General features: G+C 42.5%; 1 protein-coding gene across 1 annotated transcript in view; it reads right to left on the bottom strand.

The window, feature by feature from the left end:
- HDGFL3 (HDGF like 3) overlaps nucleotides 1-19511 on the bottom strand; it is a 59262-nt gene extending 39751 nt beyond the window's left edge. Inside the window, exon 1 of the mRNA XM_090030190.1 lies at nucleotides 19067-19511. Within this exon, the coding sequence (XP_089886316.1) occupies nucleotides 19067-19150 (84 nt within the window). The 5' untranslated portion in view covers nucleotides 19151-19511. The remainder of the gene's footprint in view (nucleotides 1-19066) is intronic.
- Between the last annotated feature and the right edge of the window lie 213 nt (nucleotides 19512-19724).

Genomic DNA, 19724 nt, shown 5'->3' with positions numbered 1-19724 from the left:
ATAGGCTTGGCAGTGCTACGTTGGTTAGCTCTACAGAAGAAAAAGATTTGGGGGTCATCATTGACCACAAGATGAACATGAGCCTCCAATGCGATGCTGCGGCTAGTAAAGCGACCAAAATGCTGGCGTGCATCCATAGATGCTTCTCGAGCAAATCCCAGGACGTCATTCTCCCCTTGTACTCGACCTTGGTGAGGCCGCAGCTGGAGTACTGCGTCCAGTTTTGGGCTCCACAATTCAAAAAGGATGTGGAGAAGCTTGAGAGAGTCCAGAGGAGAGCCACGCACATGATCAGAGGTCAGGAAAACAGATCTTACGATGACAGGCTGAGAGCCATGGGACTCTTTAGCCTGGAAAAGCGCAAGCTCAGGGGTGATCTGATGGCCACCTATAAGTTTATCAGGGGTGACCACCAGGATCTGGGGGAACATCTGTTCACCAGAGCGCCCCAAGGGATGACGAGGTCGAACGGTCACAAACTCCTGCAAGACCGTTTCAGGCTGGACATAAGGAAGAATTTCTTTACTGTCCGAGCCCCCAAGGTCTGGAAGAGCCTGCCAGCGGAGGTGGTTCAAGCACCTACATTGAACACCTTCAAGAGTAAATTGGATGCTTATCTTGCTGGGATCCTATGACCCCAGCTGACTTCCTGCCCTCTGGGCAGAGGGCTGGACTCGATGATCTCCCGAGGTCCCTTCCAGCCCTAATGTCTATGAAATCTATGAAATCTATGAAATCTTCCTGCCTCCTTTTCAGTTGCCCAAGGCTTCAGGGTACTGTGTATAACTACATATTATATTGCTAAGGTTACCAAAATACTCTTGTTCCTGTACTTTGTGCAAGCAATTAAAATTAGTATTTAAAAAGGTTTGTTACTCATACTACGAACAAGGATATCCCATTCTGTCCCTCAGAAGCACCAACTGAAATATTTTTAGTGTCTTGCACTGCAGCATCCTTTTGCCATCAGAATCAGTTCACCAGTCTAGTGTGTCACTCTTTTTCCAAATGAACCAGAAAGATATCTAAAACTACGAGAAAGCAATTCTGCTATGCTGTTTTGCAAGGGCTTATGGGCATATGCAGAGGTCAAGGACTTAAATGCTTGAATGCCAGTGTCCAAATCAGAGACCTTGCAGGATCTGGGCTACTGTAGCTTCAAAAAGTAATCTTTTCCCTGGGGTCACGTTCCTTATGCTCCTACCAGCCAACTTGTATAATAACCTTCATGGAACAGCGGAGTGAATAGGCAAGAGTGAAACGCACCTTGGAGGTAAAAGGCTTCTCCATCAGTGTATCCTCACAACAGAGAGGTGGAATCAGTGCAGCAATCACAAAGGGAAGTGGCTTCTACCAAGGAGATCTCTGCACTGGTCTCCCATGTACCAGTACTCGCATAGCCAGAGTAGCCCTCTTGAACAGTGGGAAAACCATGGATGGATTATGACCAAGCCAAAAATGTTAGGGGAGACTGTGTAAACTGTGGTGTATGGGCTGCAGAAAGGAAACTCCCCTGTTGCTTATAATTCACCTGCACAGATCTCAGTTTTATATGCAGGAAAAATGAATCACACCAGCAGGAACCTAACTGGGAAAGAATGATGAACTCTAATGATGGAACAGTGACATTCTAAAGTGATTTGGGGCTGTACATGACTCTTGTCCAGTGTTTCATGTTCAACCTCAGGTAAGCTTTGCAGAAGCACACCTGCAAAGGAGCCAGCCCAGTGGCTACACCAAGCTTTGGAGCACCACAGGATCAAACCATAGCTTATGAATAACTGGTTTCATTACTCACCCAGTGTCAGCAACCATCTATTGTACAAAGCATCCAGGTCATGCTGGCTGACCCCTGTGCTTATCCTGCTTTGTATGGACTGGGTCCTAACTCTTCAGCAAATGGTTCTTGGCATTGCTAAAAGACTATGAAGTGGCACATACTGCATTTATAATCATTGGGAATCTATATACATGCTCCTGGGTGGGGGTGCATTTTAATCCGAACAACTTTGAGAGCCAATCTAATTAAAGTGCCCACAGCTTCATGTATATTCAGTGGCATGCACTTCAAAATGGTGGTGGGAGTGCTTTAATTCATAGATTGTAAGGGCTAGAAGGGACCTTGCAAGATCACCAGGTCCAGCCCCCCTGCACTAGCAAGACAGACAGCTGAGATCAGGTGACCCCAACAAGGTGACCGTCCAGTCTCCTCTTGAAGATTTCCAGGGTAGGTGATTGCACCACATCTGGTGGGAGTTTATTCCACAGTCTGGACACCCTGACTGTGAAGAAGTTTTTCCTAGTGTTAAGCCTGAAACGGTCTTCCAGGAATCTGTGGTCATTACTCCTGGTTTTCTGCAAAGGTGCCATGGTTAACAGCTGTTAGCTGAGCCCCTGATGTAGCAGTAAGGTGCCACCAAATCCCTTCTCAGCCTTCTCTTTTTTAGGCTGAAAAGTCCCAGGTCCCTCAGCCTCTCCTCATAGGCTTGCCGTGCAAGTCTCTGATTATATGGGTGACTCTTTTCTGGATTTTCTCAAACTTTACCACGTCCTTGTTGAAGTGTGGCACCCAGAACCGGATGCAGTATTCCAGCTGTGGTCTCACCAGTGCTGAGTAAAGTGGAAGAATCACTTCCTTGGTTTTGCTTGAAATGCACTGATTGATGCATGCCAGAGAATTGTCTGCCTTGCTGCCTACAGTGTTGCACTGATGGTTCATATTCATACTGTGGTTTATTATTACCCCTAGGTCCCTTTCAGTCATGGTGCTGGTCAGTTTGGTGCTGCCAAGCCTGTAGGTACGTTGGGAATTGTTCGTCCCCAGGTGAAGCACTTAACATTTCTCAACATTGAACTTCATCTGGTTCTGATCCGCCCAACTTGCCAGCCTGTCTAGGTCCGCCTATATCTGCAGCCTATTTTCAAGCGTGACCATGCTCCCCCATAACTTGGTGTTGTCTAATAACTTGGCCAGTGAGCTCTTTACTCCCACATCCAAATCATTGATAAAGTTGTTAAAAAGAACTGGTCCAAGCACTGATCCCTGGCCACTTGTCGCCAGGACGACAGTTTGATGAGTTTTAGTTAAAGTGCCCCCACTACCATTTTAAAAAACAGGGATGCTGAATACACATGACATGGAGGCTGCTGGAGTGCACTTTATTAGCACACTCCAGGAGACCTGATTGAGTCCGTTTCAACGTGTGCCAATTACCCCATGTGGGAGTAGCGGTGTGTCACATGTATAGGTGCTCATTGTTTACTACCTTCTGAGCAGCTGTCACTGGGCTATTGTATGCTTCCCTAGCACTAGTCTTCAGCCTGCCTTAAATTCCTAAGAGTTTTTAAAAGAGGCAGTAAGGAGCTTACCCCAAGCTAATCGGTGTTCTTCCCTCCTCCTCTCCCCCAATTTTTCTGTTTCAGAACAACTCAAAATGACATTTTGGGTCGAAACTAAACAGAAGTTATCATTTTTATTCATTTCTGTGCAGGCATTGTGAAGTACTCAACATTTTTAACCAGAATTGACATTCGCTTTCAACAAATGTAGGTTTCAATAAAACAGGTTTTGAGCAAGAATCATTTTTCATAAAATATTTGATGAAATCCAGTGTGTGTGTGCGTGCACGCTTTCTCTCTCCATTCCTAATCATTAAGCAATATAAAAAAGTAAAGGAATTGAACATTAAATATTATTACAATGTTAGTGATGCATACATAAAGTTTGATTTCGTAAATATATTTACAGTAGATTTCTCATTTTAAAAAATATTATATCGTGTGAGAGAGGGAACTGTATTTTTATAAAGATGAAAGTATTATCTAGTTCAGTGGTACATGCGTTTTGAATGCCTAGTGTGTTGATAAGGAGGCAGATCTGTTGAGGTGATCCTAAATGTATATCCAACATATCAGAGTTTCCATAATAGTGGAAAATATGATTTTAAAAAATTCTTATACTACAAATGATAAATTTATTTTTTTCCGTAAGCCTATGAATAGTCTTTTTAGATTTAGATACTGCTGATTTAAATAGGATCAGAAAGAGGTTTTAAGTGAAGCCCGTGATTAAATGTTTGCAGGATCATAGCCTCAGTTTGGAATTTTCTTCCCTGCCCAACAAGCTAACATGCCTTTTTGTATGGGAAGTCCATAAGTACCCAACTTATGTAACTTTGAAAAAAATAGTCACTTCTCAATAAAAATTAAATATTTAAAATTTCTTTACTGCTAAATCAGGTACGACATTAATACTATACAAAATCTTGATGCTTACCATGCTGCTACCACAGCAGCTGATTAAAACCATGTTTTTACATCAATTTACTATTTTGTTTTAAACAGCAGCTGTAAAGAAACAGCAGGTTACTCTGACTCATCTTGTGCAAATCACTAGGAAAAGACAGTTACATAGGGAAAAGAACATAGTTAAATGAAACACTACACCTACATTATTCAGTCTGTGGTCCAATTTCTATGTTGACTTACACCTGATGCCACCCTCTAGGGTTTGGCCATGTCGCTTTAACCATTTTCATTCACCTTGATATTTTAATCTACAGGGACTGCATGTTATAAATCTCTCAGGTGGTGCCCAACCACCACTTGCAACAAAAGAGCTGAAGCCTAAACAGCTCATGCTTTTAGCTCTGAAGGTCCTCAGTTCAAGTCTGTGGGTTGGCCAAAATGGCAGCCATCTCTTTATGTCTATGCCGGGACATAATGAGATAGACTGTAAACTGTTAGGATTAGAGATTATCTTACTATTTATATTCCATATAGCCCTTATGACTGAAAGGGGTTGCCAACCTTTCACTAACAGTGGACTGAATTAACACAGTTTGGTGCTGAAGTAGGCTGGAGGCAGCAGTTAGATATTCCCCAACAAGATGGTGCATTCTCACCTAAAATTTACAAACAGCAGGCATGACAAGGCCATTTTTTGGCATACTTGGTGGACTGAATAAAAGCTTTTTGGGGGCTGGATCAAGCCAGCGAGCCACAGACTACTGACTCCTGATGTACAGTATGAACTACCTGGCTGGTAGTTTGTTCTTCATTTAGCTGCAGTTGTCTTAAAAGCAAACTCCTAAGCAACCCATTTCACTATTTCTTAAGATAACATCAATGTAAGTAAGCAAAGCAGATGTTTATCTCCCAAAAGAGAATTACATCTCTTCATAGCATATTATCATTCAAATCTTTCTCATCGTGGCTTCTAAAACCTGTAAAAGTAAGGGGCCAGCTCCTGCAACCAAAGCAGGGTATAAGGCTAAACAGGACACACAAATTGGGTGCATCTAAGATTCGATTATGGCAATCATACTAGATGCCTGGACTAATGCATGAGGCATGATATTGTATAAGATGCCTTGCAAAGTATTGGCTCATAACATTCACAGCATTTTAATGAGGAGGAGCCACATCTGACAAATGTGTCCTTTCTAATCTGTTTTCACCTCTTAATGTAGGATTTCTGTCATTGTGCCAGAAGCAGCAATTTAAAAAAGCTGTTCAGAAAACTGACCCACACACTCAGAAGAAATACAAAGCTTCAGGACAGATTCATTCTAATGAATGCAGAGAAAACAAATGTTTTCAACTTATAACAGAAGATTATTACTGTTAATATATCTTTGCCAACTCTTAGTTTTTAACCACAAGGCTTAATAATTTGTTGCTCCCTCTGCCTTAAAACTGTAAACATGTGGAAAGAAATGTTTGCATTTCAACCGGGGAAATTTAGGGGGGAAAAAAGTGTTATAAGTGGTAAGGGGGGGGGGAAACCCCTGAAAACTAGCCACTGATAAAAAGCAAAAAAAAGGAAAGTACAAACATTCAAGTTTCAGGGAAGAAGAGCCCTGAAACAGATATGCAGCTCCCTTGACTGTACTACAGCTCCAGTCCTTTACACCTGACACTCCTGGAAGTAGGCACCTGTCTTCAGAGGTGCAACTTGGACTTTTGGCATCTTGGGCATGTGGTGGTGGGAGGAAAAGCAAATACTTGACTCCATATGCAAGGGCTGTGGTGATGGCAGAGGCATGGGTGCTGCTGCCTCGTTGCAAACTGCTTGAACATAGGTGGCTAATAGAACAGTGGCTCCCTGAGGGCTGCCCCGCTTGCCCTCCATCACCCCACCCTCCAAGCTACACTACTGCCCATCTTCCTTTCTTTGCATAGCCAATGTCTGGCAAGCTAAAGTCCCTACCCCGCAATCATATCAGTGCAAACCAACCACTGCACCTACATGGAGTGACTGGTAAAAGACTCAAAGAAACAGAGAGGTAAAATCCAGCCATCTGGGAAAATAATGGAACAATGAACAACAAGCAGCATGGGACTAGGAAAACCAAGACTAACATGAACACGCCCCCTCGCATATGCAAACACTTACACCTCTGACTAATCCCTGAATGGATGTCATCTAATTGGATTTTAGATGCAGCTTCTCACAAAATCCCCACTGAAAAATGAATTCACATTGGCTCAGATAGAAACAAAATCATTTGGCCTAAAATGGATTAAGAACTGATTAATGTAAATAAATGATAACAGACACGCTACCACTGGGACAAAGGGTCTGGGAGGAGGTGTCTAGGTTGGGTGGGGTCACTTAACCACTTCAACCATGTCCTGGAAAGGGAAGGAAAGTGGTAGTAAACTGGAAAAGTTTGCAAACATCACTGAGGACTGAGAAAAACAGAGGCCAGATTCTGTTCCCATGCCAATATAAATGGCCTTAAAAACCAGCAAGGGTAGGCTTGACTAAATTAGTAATATGAACCAAAGTCAAAAACAGCAGCTCATCTCAGAAATGTGAAAATGAACACATTTGGGGGAAAAACAATCTGCAACACCCAAAGGAGTAGAAACTTGGAAGCAACAAACCTGAGAGAAGTCTCATGAGGACAAGGAATGGCATGTTACACATGAACTAGCAACACCATATGGATATAAAAAAGGCTATGGCAATTTGGTCTCCCCATGCACAACACACAGCCACTTGCACCGCAAGGAAGTAATAGTCACTCCCTCTATTGTTGGGCTGTGACTGCACCATGACTACTGCTTGAGGTCTGAACATCCAATTACCAGACGCAGACAGTCAGCAACAAAACTAATGAGAATTTATACAGGAGCAAATAAAGCTATCAGAGGGCCAGAGGGATTGATTTACACTGACCAGCTACAGGTGAATGTGGTCCCAGTATAGAGGGCCCACATGCGGTGGTCTGCATCATGCCGGCCCTAACAGGCAAACCTCATTTTTGTCTTCATAGCTGTGGAGCCTCCCCTAGTAGCAGAATGGAGAGGCAGGGGAAAGGAGGGGCTTACAGTAGATGTACAAGAGGAGGAAGGGCAGGAAGATACCCCCTATAAGGTCCAGCATTCAGTTCTCTGGAAGGACGTTGTGCTCCTTGCCCAGGGTTTCTTCTAAATGTCCCAACTGCAACCGATGTAAATGTAACAGTAGTTCTAGCTCTTCAAGATCCATTTGCACTCTGTCACCTTTAGTGCATCTCCTGTCTTGTGCTACACTTCTCTGTAATGGCATTAGAGAGAAAAATACTTCTGGGAATTGTGTCATTATGGGAAGCTAACTTCCCTGATATAGAGTGCAGAAAAAATGCTACTAATAATGGTAAGGCCCAATTATTCCTGGCCAACAGATTTCTTCACTATAGTCATTGAACAAGAGCTGATGCTATTTTGGACATGGTTTTGGTAAGTAATGAGGCCATTATAGAAGAGCTGGTCACAGAAAATAACCTTGTATTGAGCGATCACAAGTTGATTTAGTTTAAATTAAGTGGAAGGATAAACAAAAGTAGGTCTTATAATGAAGATTCTCCATTTCAAAAGGGCAAACTGATAAACTAAGTGAACTAGTTAATCAAGTCAACTGGACCAAGGAGCTCATGGACTTCAGTACAGAGGAGGCCTACAATATTTTTCAAGTCAAAAGGTGCTAACACATTTGGAATTTGTATCCCAAGCAAAGTGAGAAAACAAGCAGGAAAGGGTTAGAGACCAACTTGGATTTACACCCACCTAAAAAGGATATTCAAAATAAGCAGAGAGTCTGTAACCAATGGGAAAAGTCTAATCAGCAAAGAAAGCTATGTCTGAGAGACCAAGTAGTATGCAGATGAAGTGAGAATTGTTAAAAATCAAGAACTTACAGAGGATATTAAAATAAATAGCACAGTAAAACAAAGATAAAGTAGAGTAACGATAATCTAGGTATGGCCACAAAACTGAAAGAATACATTGCCTCAGTTCAATAAAGACAACAATGTTGCATGTGGGGGGCACAAGGGCAAGATGGCTAATGGAAAAGTGGGTACAGAAATGGGAATTACCACATCCAAGATGGAACTAAAACTCAAGACTCCCTAAAAGGAGCTTAATGCCCTCAGTTAGGGAAGACTGGATCATCTCCATCCTCGAATCCTGAAGAAGCCAGCAAGTAAAATTGCAGGGGTAGTAGCAATTATTTTTAGTAAGGCAGCAGCTTGAGAGGGATCCCACACCACTGGAGAATAGAAATTCTAATCCCTACACTGAAGGAAGTCCAAGTATCTATGGGCCTGTTAGTCTGTCCTCAACAGTAAGCACGGTGTAAAAACAAATTCTGAAGGAAAGATTAATTAAAGACACTGAGGTAAATGGAAAATGCGATGAAATGTAAACCAAATGTGTATTGTGCCAGGCTAATCTGAAATTATTTTTTAAGTGAAGGAAATGCAGTAGATCTCATGTATCTGGATTTCAGTGAAGCATACAGTGCCACTTAGGAAATTATTATGATGATGATATAGTGCCACTTAGGAAATTATTAGTGAAGATGAAGACGATGGGAATTAGTAGAAGAAATATTTGGTAGACTAGAAACTGGCCAAGAGGGAGAAGAGAATGAATAATATGAAAAGTGTCGGCGGGGAGGAGGGTATGGCAGTATCAGACTGGAAAGAGTTTAATAGTGGGTTCTCTCAAAGCTGGTCTTAGGACGGATCTCATTTAATACTTTCAATAATGGTCCTGGCAGAAAAAGTAGAAACGTGCTAATGAAACCAAGTTTGGAGGCACCCTTTATAGAGAGGGAGATTCTGATATTATGGTGGATGAACTGCAATACCAGAGTGATTGAAATGGGATGAAATTCAATAACACAACATGCAATGCATTTGGGCACTAATTACAAATACTTCTGTTATAAGCTGGACCTCATCATTTGTAAATAAGCCGGAAACTCATCATTTGCAAATGAGTAAGGAGGAGGACTACTTAGTCACAGAATGACTATGAGCCACAAAAGTGATGCAGTTTTGAAAAGGGGAAATATCTTGATCTTTATCAGACCAGGTATTTCCAAAAGAGCCACAGAAATATTAAAGCCATTGAACACAAACCTAGAACTTTGCACACTCTTCTGGTCATCCATGTTCAAGAAAGGTTAATTTCAAGTTGGAACAGGTGCAAAAGAGAGCAACTAGGATTGTCAGGGAATGGAGAGCCTATCTATGACAGAAGACTAAAAGACCATGGCTTGTTTTATGAAGCAAAATCCAGGCTGAGAGGAGATATGTTTGTTTGTTTGCCATCCATAAGTGTACTGACGGATAAACACCAAGGAGGGAGACCTATGGAAATGTAAAGACAAGGTTGGCACAAGAACAAACTGGCATAAACTACCCTGGAATAAATTTAGGCTGGAAATTGGAAGGAGGTTTCTAATCATGAGAGCAATGAGGTTCTGGAACAACCTCCCAAAAAGAAGGGTGCAAGAAACTTAACTAATTTTAAAATAGAGCTCGTTCAGCTCACGAAAGGGATTGCATGACATGGCTCTTTGCAATAGCAGGGCAGGAGGCTGGATTCACTGACCCAGGAAGCCCTTCCAATCCTCTGTTCCTGTATGCAGGGTCTGTTTTCACAAGACCCTTGCATGTGTCATTAAAGTACCTTTCCACCTGAATGCCAATTACAGGAAATGTATGAGCAGACTTTGATTTCCTAAAGTTATGTCCATGCTTTTTATACTTGGGGAACTTACAATACCCAGGCTAACAACAGTAGAGACCTAGAAAACCCCTCAGACAGACTGTAGCAGTGGAGAAGACAAAAATAAAAGGCAAAAAGTGGTCTCCTTTAGCTTTATCCAAGACCATCCTGAACCAGACACAACCCCAATATTGTTAGGACACTCCAAATACTTATGCCACTCCAGTAACATAGAACAGCTGCAAAACTGGCTTACCTGGCTATGATGGCTCATACCTGCTTTGCATCTCCAGAGCAGTGCAACGGAGTCAGAGCAAACAAGATTGTTTGGGCCAATGGGCAGATGGCCTCAGCAATAGTCTAACCTTCTCTTCTCTCTTTTCTGAATGGAGGCTCCCAGATCACTTGTCCTCACTTAAACCCCTATATCAAGTTCCTATACCATCATGTGCTCAGAAAGAAACAAAGTTGCAGGCCATCCAAAAATGTTCTCACTGCCTCCCTCTATATTCACCAGGACATGGGACAGAAGAGAACCCAGGTGAAATTTCTCACAAAGAGATGCTCTAAGACAGTGGTTTTCAAACTTTTTTTTTTCGCAGCCCACTTGAAAATTGCTGAGGGTCTTGGCAAACCACTTAATAAACCTTTTTTTGTTCTACAAATCAAAGCACACAACTCATATTGTAATATCAATAGTCTTACCTTACAAGTACAGATATTCGTGATTATTCCACAACCTTTCTGCGAACCACCTGAATGGAGCTTGTGGACCAGTGGTGGTCCCCTGATCACAGTTTGAGAACCTCTGTTCTTGGACAAATGAACGACTGCCCAACACCATGAACCATGATCTTTTTGACAGATAAAAAACAAAGAAATGCTAAAGTGAAATCCTGACCAATATATGCCTTTGAGTGAAGGTCGTAATCTGTTACAGCAATGTAGGAGTGGAATTGCTGGAGAGAGAAATCCTGAAAAAAACAGTTGCCTCAACTCCTCCCTGCTTAGTTTGCCCAAGACTAGTGACAAAACAGCTCTAGGGACACCAGGCCTGGAGAGGAAAAGGTTTTGTCAGTGAAAGGACATTGGCAAATCTTTCTAGGAGAGATGCTTTGGCTAGCATATTTTATGGCAATCCATGAGCAAAAAACTGTACCAACATGAGCATGTCTATGCCAGAAGAGCATCCTTTGCTACAGGGTTTTGCCAATATAGAAAAAAAAAAGAAAAACAAAAGTCCCACCCCAACAGCGGCACTACGGTGCCAAAGGTTTCTAGCATGGATCTACCTGAACAAAAGGTACCTCCGTTCTTCAAAAGGAGGTATTAACTCTGCATCTTTGTGAAGACAGTCCAACTTTACCTGTTCTTCCACTCCTTAATAAAACACAGTAGAAGATCAAAGAAAACCATTTTTTCTCCCTCGCAAGGCCTGTACATGGCATGAACTACACTGTGGCCAGAGATCCCTTGGGGAAAATGGAAACAAGTAATGATTTTTGGTAGGAAGGGAGACCTCTACCACGTAACGTATTATCAGAGTTTTTGAGTTGCTGATAGGTTCATGTGCATTTCCCTAGAGCCAGTGCTTGTTTATGCTTCATACCCTTAATGAACTGGCAGTATATTGTTAGGTGACTAAGTGTCTTGCAGGTCCCAGTACACATTACTTTACTATTTTGGCACTGCTTCTGCAAACACACACATTAAGCACGTATGCAGTCACACTGAAGCACATGCATTAGGTCTGAAGGAGCAAGACCATTGCTGGTTATACTTAAGGTTCAATATGTATTTATTTTTGATAAATTCAGTAACTGTTATGGGATTGATTCTCAGAAACTGCTTGCCTGATTGTGGCATTGTACATTGCAGGCTTTCCTATATATAACAATGCTTTACAAATAGATTTTTGGTTGTAAGAATGCAAGGTTATTGACTTTCCAGGTTGAAACCCTAGTTTAAAGTCAGGAGTAGAGGCTTCCCAATGGCCTCAATTAGATCACTACAGTCTGGAACCTTTTCTCCATCTAATAGTTTATTTGTTTTCCCTTTCTTCCTTTCCTGCTCTCTCACTCTGCCATGGTACAGTATACACATTACTTTGTTTATTGCTGGTCTCAAAGAATTTCCTTGGTGTACAATATTCATGGCTTGGCTTTTTTTTCTTGTGGTGTTACATGGCCTTCAATCCAAGCTTCTAAACTGAAGCTGACAACTAGCTTCTCTCTAGGTTTTTACATGTTGCTGTAAGGCATAATAAACAGCATTTCCAGTCGGTATTTTTAGAGTGATAGGTGTGTGCTAATAAATGTTTGCCAATTTGCTAAGAGAAAATTTGAAGGGATTTAAATATAATACATTTTTTATGAACCAGAGGCCAAAGTGTCCAGAGTCATACCCCTTCAAGTGTGGACAAGTGTGCAGAGTGCTACCTCTTATTTTTTCACACTGACTTCAGAAAACATTTTCAGACTTCAGAGAGGCCTTACAAAAGCCAGTAAACCTTACTGAAATCCAAGTAAACTTTGTGTCTTTTGCACTCAGCTATAATGCCAAAGATAATATTTTGGTTGACCCAGGATCATTTGCAGAGTGGGGGATTTTGGAATGGGAAATAGGAACTACAGCTCGACAGTAAATGCTTACTATTTTGAATACACTGATGAAGTATATATAACTAATTAATCACTTTCTTTTTGTGCATTTTCAACAAATGAATAAAGCAGGTCTATATGATTCCTTCAGTATCTGTTATCTGTGGCACAAAAATAAAAGGGGTCACTATGAGGACTAGTCTGTCAAAGTAAAACAAAGCAAAACTGGAAGGAAATCTGCACTCTGTTTCCAATTTCGGTATCAAGTTTAGCACCGGCTGTTACAAACAAATAATGAAACAATGTCAGAAACCCAAAGCCAGGAATGCAGAGACTTTTCTGTGAGTAGGAAGCAAGGGAAGCCTGGATGCATTTCCTTCTTTAAGTTTTAGAAGCTTTACCTCATGATATGCTGTCTTCTGCCAAATATTTCTTGGGTTCTTTTAAATAACTGTTTATTCTAGTTGCTCCTATTGTGTATCAGCCAAACTACTGGAGCCTTCTTTGTTGATGCTGCCCCTGTTGGAGTGCACAATTAAATGACACGCTTCCATTGCAATGTTCACCACCTATGTTTTAGGTTTCTATCTTTGGTGTGTGTCACTAAATATATATTTTCATACATATTTCATTTCTAATGTAAATATATACTTTCATACAGCCTTAGAGGATAGAGATGTACAAGAATGCATTAAGTCACCTCTGGGCAAATTTTTAAAAGGTATTTGTCTAAAGATACAAATAGGCACCTTCTGGGATTTTCAAAAGCACCTAGGCACCAACCTCCCACTACATGCAAAAATCTGGCCACTAGTTCGCTCCCCAACAGTGATAGATTCTTCCCTAGTCTATTTTCTAATTCTTGTTGTTATTTGTATTACAGTAGCATTGAGAGGCCTCAGCCAGATGCATACCCATTGTTCTCACAGCATATGTAAGAAGAAAGCTCCTGCCCTGAAGAGTGTGCAATGCAAAACAAGATTTAAATCTTCCCCTGTGCTTGGGTTTCATTCCTTCTCCATTACTAGCTAATCCATATGACTCCTAGAAGTGCTTTTGATCTTTCTTCAAAAAGGATAGTCCTATATGCTATGTTTGCTGTCATGAATCATTTGATTTCAGGATATGTATTACACTACATGCAGAATGTTGTGTGCTAACACAACATTCAGGCTGGGAAATCAAGCACACACAACGTCAGGAAACGAAGAGGTAAGGTTAAAAACTCAATGTTAACTTTGTTGTCTGTGCTTCCATGAGTTTGTACAGCTCCCAGCATGCTGGGGAACTTCCAGGAGATACTTTAATATAAATAGCAAACAATAATAAGAAATTATGACAGTGTACCAGCATCAGCATACATTATTGTCAATGAACAGAGAATCTGTCAAATATACCAACCGGCATTTAATATACATCTCTGCAGTGAGTAATAACTGAGGAACTGGATTGTTGCAAATCTTACCAAGAGACCAGATTTACCTTTATCATGTACAAGTATAGATCCACTGATTTCCATGGGCCTGTATTTACTTCCAACAATAAGGGCTTTGGTTGGTAAAAACTGGTTGAGCAGCTTTGAAGTTATGAGGAAAATAAAAAGTCTAACATGACAGCTTCCCACCGGTTTGTGGAAACCTTTCAGTAATCATAGCTTCACACATCTAAGTATTTATCACTTACAGATATTCTCAAAGATTCACTCAGATTTAAATATATATATAAAAATACAGGGTTTCATTGGTATATCTGTACAAGATCATATAATATGAGTATTTGGAATGATTTAAAAAAAAGCAGCAAAAACCTGAACTAAACACACTCTGGAGATTTCAGAGAACTCTATACATACGGAGATTTTATCTCTCTCATATCCTTATGTATGGATTTCGCTGAAATTTCCCCAGAACTCTGATCTGAGCCTGGGATATTCCAAGTATGGAACTCTTTAGCCTAAAAGGATTTTGTTTGACAAAAGCTAACTGTAACAGGAAAAAGAGAAACTGTACTGAAAGTTGCATTTTTACATTTTTACTTATTGCAGTCACTACTCCTCCTGTTAAAATAAATGTTTCAACTGAGGATCTTAAATCACAGCTCAAAACAGATCACTAAGCAAAGGTTTTGGATTATAATCCAAAAAAGGAAAAAAAAATTACTAGAGGTTCCAGAACTCCCAAATACCAAGGATATTCACATTTATACTTCTTGGTACTGGCTTTGGGAAATGAAGAGAATGGTACTTAGGTAATATAAACTCTACATATATACCAGTTGCTGAAGTCACTGAAACTATGCCTTCGTACACCTGTTTTCAATTTGACCCAGTATCTGCAAACAATTTTATCTAAGCAAAATTGGTCCTTGGTGCAAAAAATGTTGAAGGCAAAGAAGGATTCCATGAAAAGGCTTTATCTCACTGCTTCCCAGCTTGATCATTTCAGATGCATCAGCTAAAGTCATGGGAGTGTTGCATTCAAAATTCAAGATCTTTGGGATCAGAAGGTCAAAAAAGAAAAGCTTTATAGGTAATCAGGAAATAAAAAGGCACAAATTGATCTAAGATGAGGAGCAAGTGAAGACAGCTTGCCATGAAATATGTTTGCAGAAATCTGAGAATGATGGATGAGTGTGGTAGATAATGAAAAAAAGGAAAAGTAAGGAGATGCTCAGATTGGTGCATAAGGATTTATCAGCAGAGTAAAAATGATGTCAGAAGACCAAAGCAACGAACTGGGAAGATGGGGAAAAGCATAGTGATCTTTAAGCAAATGAGACTGGACAGGTCCCAAATGACCAAGGAAAAATGCTCATAGATTGCAGACTAGTTTTTGCATGAAAATAGAGAGAAATGCTGTCTATTTCTGATGGCACTTTGGATCCAGAAAACTTCACTTTGTGTTAATTTTGTTTCTCTCCCCAAAAAAGATAAACCTCAATAGGGAAAAAATACCTTCCCTTATCCTATGGTTAATAAGAAAAAAAAATCTGTTTAAAAACATATTACACCATGGAAGTAAGGTTCTATACTTTATCTGGAGTGCCAAACTTTCCAAGCTGTCATACAGACTCATTATTTACTAAGTTGCTGTTGGTTAAATACCTAGCATGATACCTAACAATTTCAAAACACAGGGCCTGATCCCCTACTGAAATCTATTAGTGAGGACCAGGTATCCATTCAGAATCCTGTAGAATTGAGAGGATCCCATTTCAGGCCAGGAACTAAGGTTTATTTCCTAAAATTCTTATGCATGTATCTCAGAAAAATACATTTCCACACTCCTCTTTATTACTACTGGTGAATGAATATAGTCTTCTGTCATGATGTAACACTTTGAAGTTCTTTAACCCTGTAGTATTAACAATGTTATTCTTCTAGGTCCCAGTCCAAAAAAGTATCTAAGTACATGCTTGCTGAACAGGATGGAGCTAATCTACTTCAAATGAATTGGGCTGGAAATTATTAGCTAGTCTTTGCATTTTATTAAAATAATCTCAGCTGCTCAACATCCCACAGTCTGTGGTCCCCATTAAAATGTCAGCGTTTACTAACAGTTACCTTCACACTGATTCTCCACTCTAATATGTGCAATTATCTCAGATCATTTTTAATGGTGACTACCAGCAAATGTTGCCATTTCAGTGGTGACTGCTAATACAAAGCATGCATGCAACCCCACTGCAACCAAACATCTCTTTCAAATCCCAAATTCAAGGGAATGTCAGATTAAAGCAGGAGCAATTTTTTTTAAAATTGAAATACCCAAGAGACTCTAAACTTTAGCCATTTGAGCTGAGGTAGTTTAACTGTCATTCAAACGGACACATTCTCACCTTAAATGAGAAATTAGATGCTTAGGTTTTCCATGTGTTTCAGGTTAAAATTTACTGTAATACCCATTCAGAGCTCTCTTGTACTGTTCCAAATCAATTTAGCCATCTTTGCACAAGCTGTATGAGTCTAGCCAAACCTGGTTCTTTTATCCCAAGCCATATTATCCTAGCTTTTTGTTCAGCAGACTGAATATGCCTGAACATATTCTTATTTTATTCAGCTCATTCAGAATTTTGTTTCTCTCTCCCTACGTTTGTCTTAACAATTGACTTCCTTTCTATTTCCCCATCATCACCTAATTTCAGCATTTAATTGGTTATTATTTTTTCAGGGTTATTGATAAAATGAACACATTTATTAACTCTTATGACACACCACTAGTTTTTTCTCTCTTGTTTCACCTCATCATTTCAATAAACAAGACTAGAACATCTAGAGGGACCTATAATATTTTTGTCTATCAAGGTACAAGGTACATATATAGCAACCATTATTGTAAGAGCTAATCAACTCCGAAACACCAGTGACTTGTCTATACAATCTCCTTGTGCAGTCCTGCCATCCCCATTTCACAGAAGGGGGCTGTACCAGGGAAGTTACATGGTCACTTGAGGAACTGAAATTCTAGGTCCTGAATTTCAGACCAGGACTTTATCAGGACCAGCAAGAGCATCCTTACTCTTCTTGTTGCATGCACATGGGACACCTCAATTGTCTAGACATCCAACAGACTTTCTTTCAGCTAGCGTGAATCAGTATAACTTCACCGGCTTCCATGGAACTTCACTGGTCCACACCAGTTGAGGATCTGGCCACTAGTAATCTCATGTCTCTGCAGAGCATCTTGCAATTACTGGAGTATCAAAGGTGCCATGTAAACCTTTTTATACCAAACGGCTACTATCTACTTGGATACCAAAGACAGTACTTTATCCATTCAAACAGCTCATCTCGGGTACCACGCTTACAGACCTATCCACTGGCCTACAATTAAGGCAAATAGAGTTTTGGCTTTTGCTCAGTGAAGATTATAAAAATCAAAAGAGAGAGAAGCTTTTTCAAGTAATACGACTGAAATGGCATCTTCTGTACACCAAGAACCCAAAAATGCCTTATAAAGACATAGGTTGCATATGCTAAATATTTTGCAAAGCATGTAAAAATGCAAGTTACCATCAACGAGTGTTCTGACTAAAGACTGCAGGTTTTGGTTCTTTGCAAATTATTCACCTGCCAGATGATGTACAACATCATGGGTTTACAATACTATGCAAGTCTCTACAGCTCAAGAGCCACAGAAAGCCATCAGCAAGACAGAACTTCCCACTGGTCTCTCAACATATTATTACTTTCTTGCTGCTTTCTGCCCATAGATTTCTATATCTTCCTACATCACCTACGATGCTGCTCCGGTCGATATCAGACTTAACCTTGTCCCTGGGAAGTCAATGGAATCAGAGCCAAATTCATACTGGAGGATGAAGTGAGGGAGAAGTGATGGTGTAAGAGTTTGCTAACTTAGTGCTGAAGATTGCTAAGCACGCTCTGTCCTGCTTCAATACTGTTTAACTTCACTAAAAACAGTTAACTATGTTCCCCTTCATAGCAACTTCTGCCAAGATTGCAAGATACCCCCCCAGATGGGGTAACAACAACACAGAATTATTGTTTAAATACAGTATTAAATAGAGAATGCTTGATTGATTTAACCAGTTTTTAAAATAAAACGCATAGATTTATAGATGGGAACTTGAGGATCACACATATATAGGCTGTACATGAACACACAGCCAGACTGAAAGATCTTACAGACAACGAAACCCCAGGGCAGGTTTCATTGAACAACATACCTTTTTTCCCCCTGGCCAAGATCCACCCTGTGTGACACACCCCATCCCAGACACTCGGCTGGACTCGCAATTAAAATGCGCCCGTGTGCATGGAGTAGGTCACAAAAAGCAATAAAACAAAGGGCTCCGTTCTGCTCCCAGACAAGTCAACGGGGGTCTTGCCACGGACTTCAATGGGAGCAGGATCCGACCCCACACTGGAGCGGTCTCAGCTGGTGTTTAGACTAAAATAAACCACCCCCGAAGTCGGAAAAAAGATGCACGAGGGCCTCCGGCTCTGCGGAGCGGTGCCACGGGCGAGTCGGACCAGCAGGCTTCAGACCAAGAAAACACCAGTGGGGGACTGTGAATGTGGAAGCGCTGCAGAGCCTGGACATGGCTTCTCGCACACGGATGCCTGGGAGCCTTTGTATGCCCTCCAGCACCCCGCTATGCCAAGGCCGGCCTGCCCTCCTACCCCGGCCCCCTCCTCCTGCCTCAAGGGCAGGCCCGTCCCCGGGCTGCAGGACAATGGGCCCCGGGAGCTCGTGCGGCCCCCCCGGCCCAGGCAGGCCCGGCCGCGCTAGGCGGGGCGGGAGATGCCGGGGAGCCGGCTCCTCCCCGCCGCTCGGGCCCGGCTCTTTGTGCCAGGCCGGGCCGGCTCCCCCCAAACATGGAGCCGCGGCCGCCTGCAGCCCAGGCCTCTTCCCCGGCCGCCGAGGGGAGGGCGCACAAAGCAGCGCGGCGCCGCCGCCCGGGCCCGGGCCCCGCGGTGCCCTCGCCCCACTCACCCTGGCCGGCCAGTGCGGGTAGCCCTTCATCTTGGCGAACACCAGGTCTCCCGCCTTGTATTCTCGGGGCCTCGGGCGAGCCATCCCCCGGGGAGCGCCGCCGGGCCGGGCGGGCCGGGCCGGGCCGGGCGCGGAGCGGAGCGGTGCGGCGCGGCGCGGCGCGGCGCGGGCAGGGCCGGGCCGGGCTGGCTGGGCGGCGGGCGCGGAGCGGAGCGGAGCGGAGAGGAGGGACGGGGGTGCGCGAGCGCGAGCGTGTGCGGAGCGGGGGGAGGGGAGGAGGCCCGCGCTCGGTCCCCGAGGCCGCCCGGCGGGTGCAGCTGCCGGCGGGTCCCCGGCGGGGCGGTGCGGGCGAGCAGGAGCCCCCGCGCTGCCCAAGACGGAGCCCCCGCGCTCACGCCGCCCGCTCCATCCCCGCCGCCGCCGCCGCCGAAATATGGATCCTGCTCCTCCAAATTATTCCTCGGGCAGCGACTGAAAACAGGATCTCGGGGTTTTTTTTTTTTCCTCTTCCCTACTTTCCCTTCCTGTTATTTTCTAGGTCCACGGATCGGTTTCTATGCAAAGAGCAGAGCGCCGAGCTGCTCGGTCGCCTCTCCCCCTTCATCCCCGGCTGAGGCATGGGGCTTCCTTTGTGCTCGCCTTACAGGGGGGCTCGGAG

Source organism: Crocodylus siamensis, chromosome 15, assembly GCF_052110815.1.
Source record: "Crocodylus siamensis isolate JL-2025a chromosome 15, ASM5211081v1, whole genome shotgun sequence".
NCBI lineage: Eukaryota > Metazoa > Chordata > Crocodylia > Crocodylidae > Crocodylus > Crocodylus siamensis.
The sequence above is the reverse complement of the archived record's forward strand: the minus strand, read 5'-3'. Positions and strand labels throughout refer to the sequence as shown.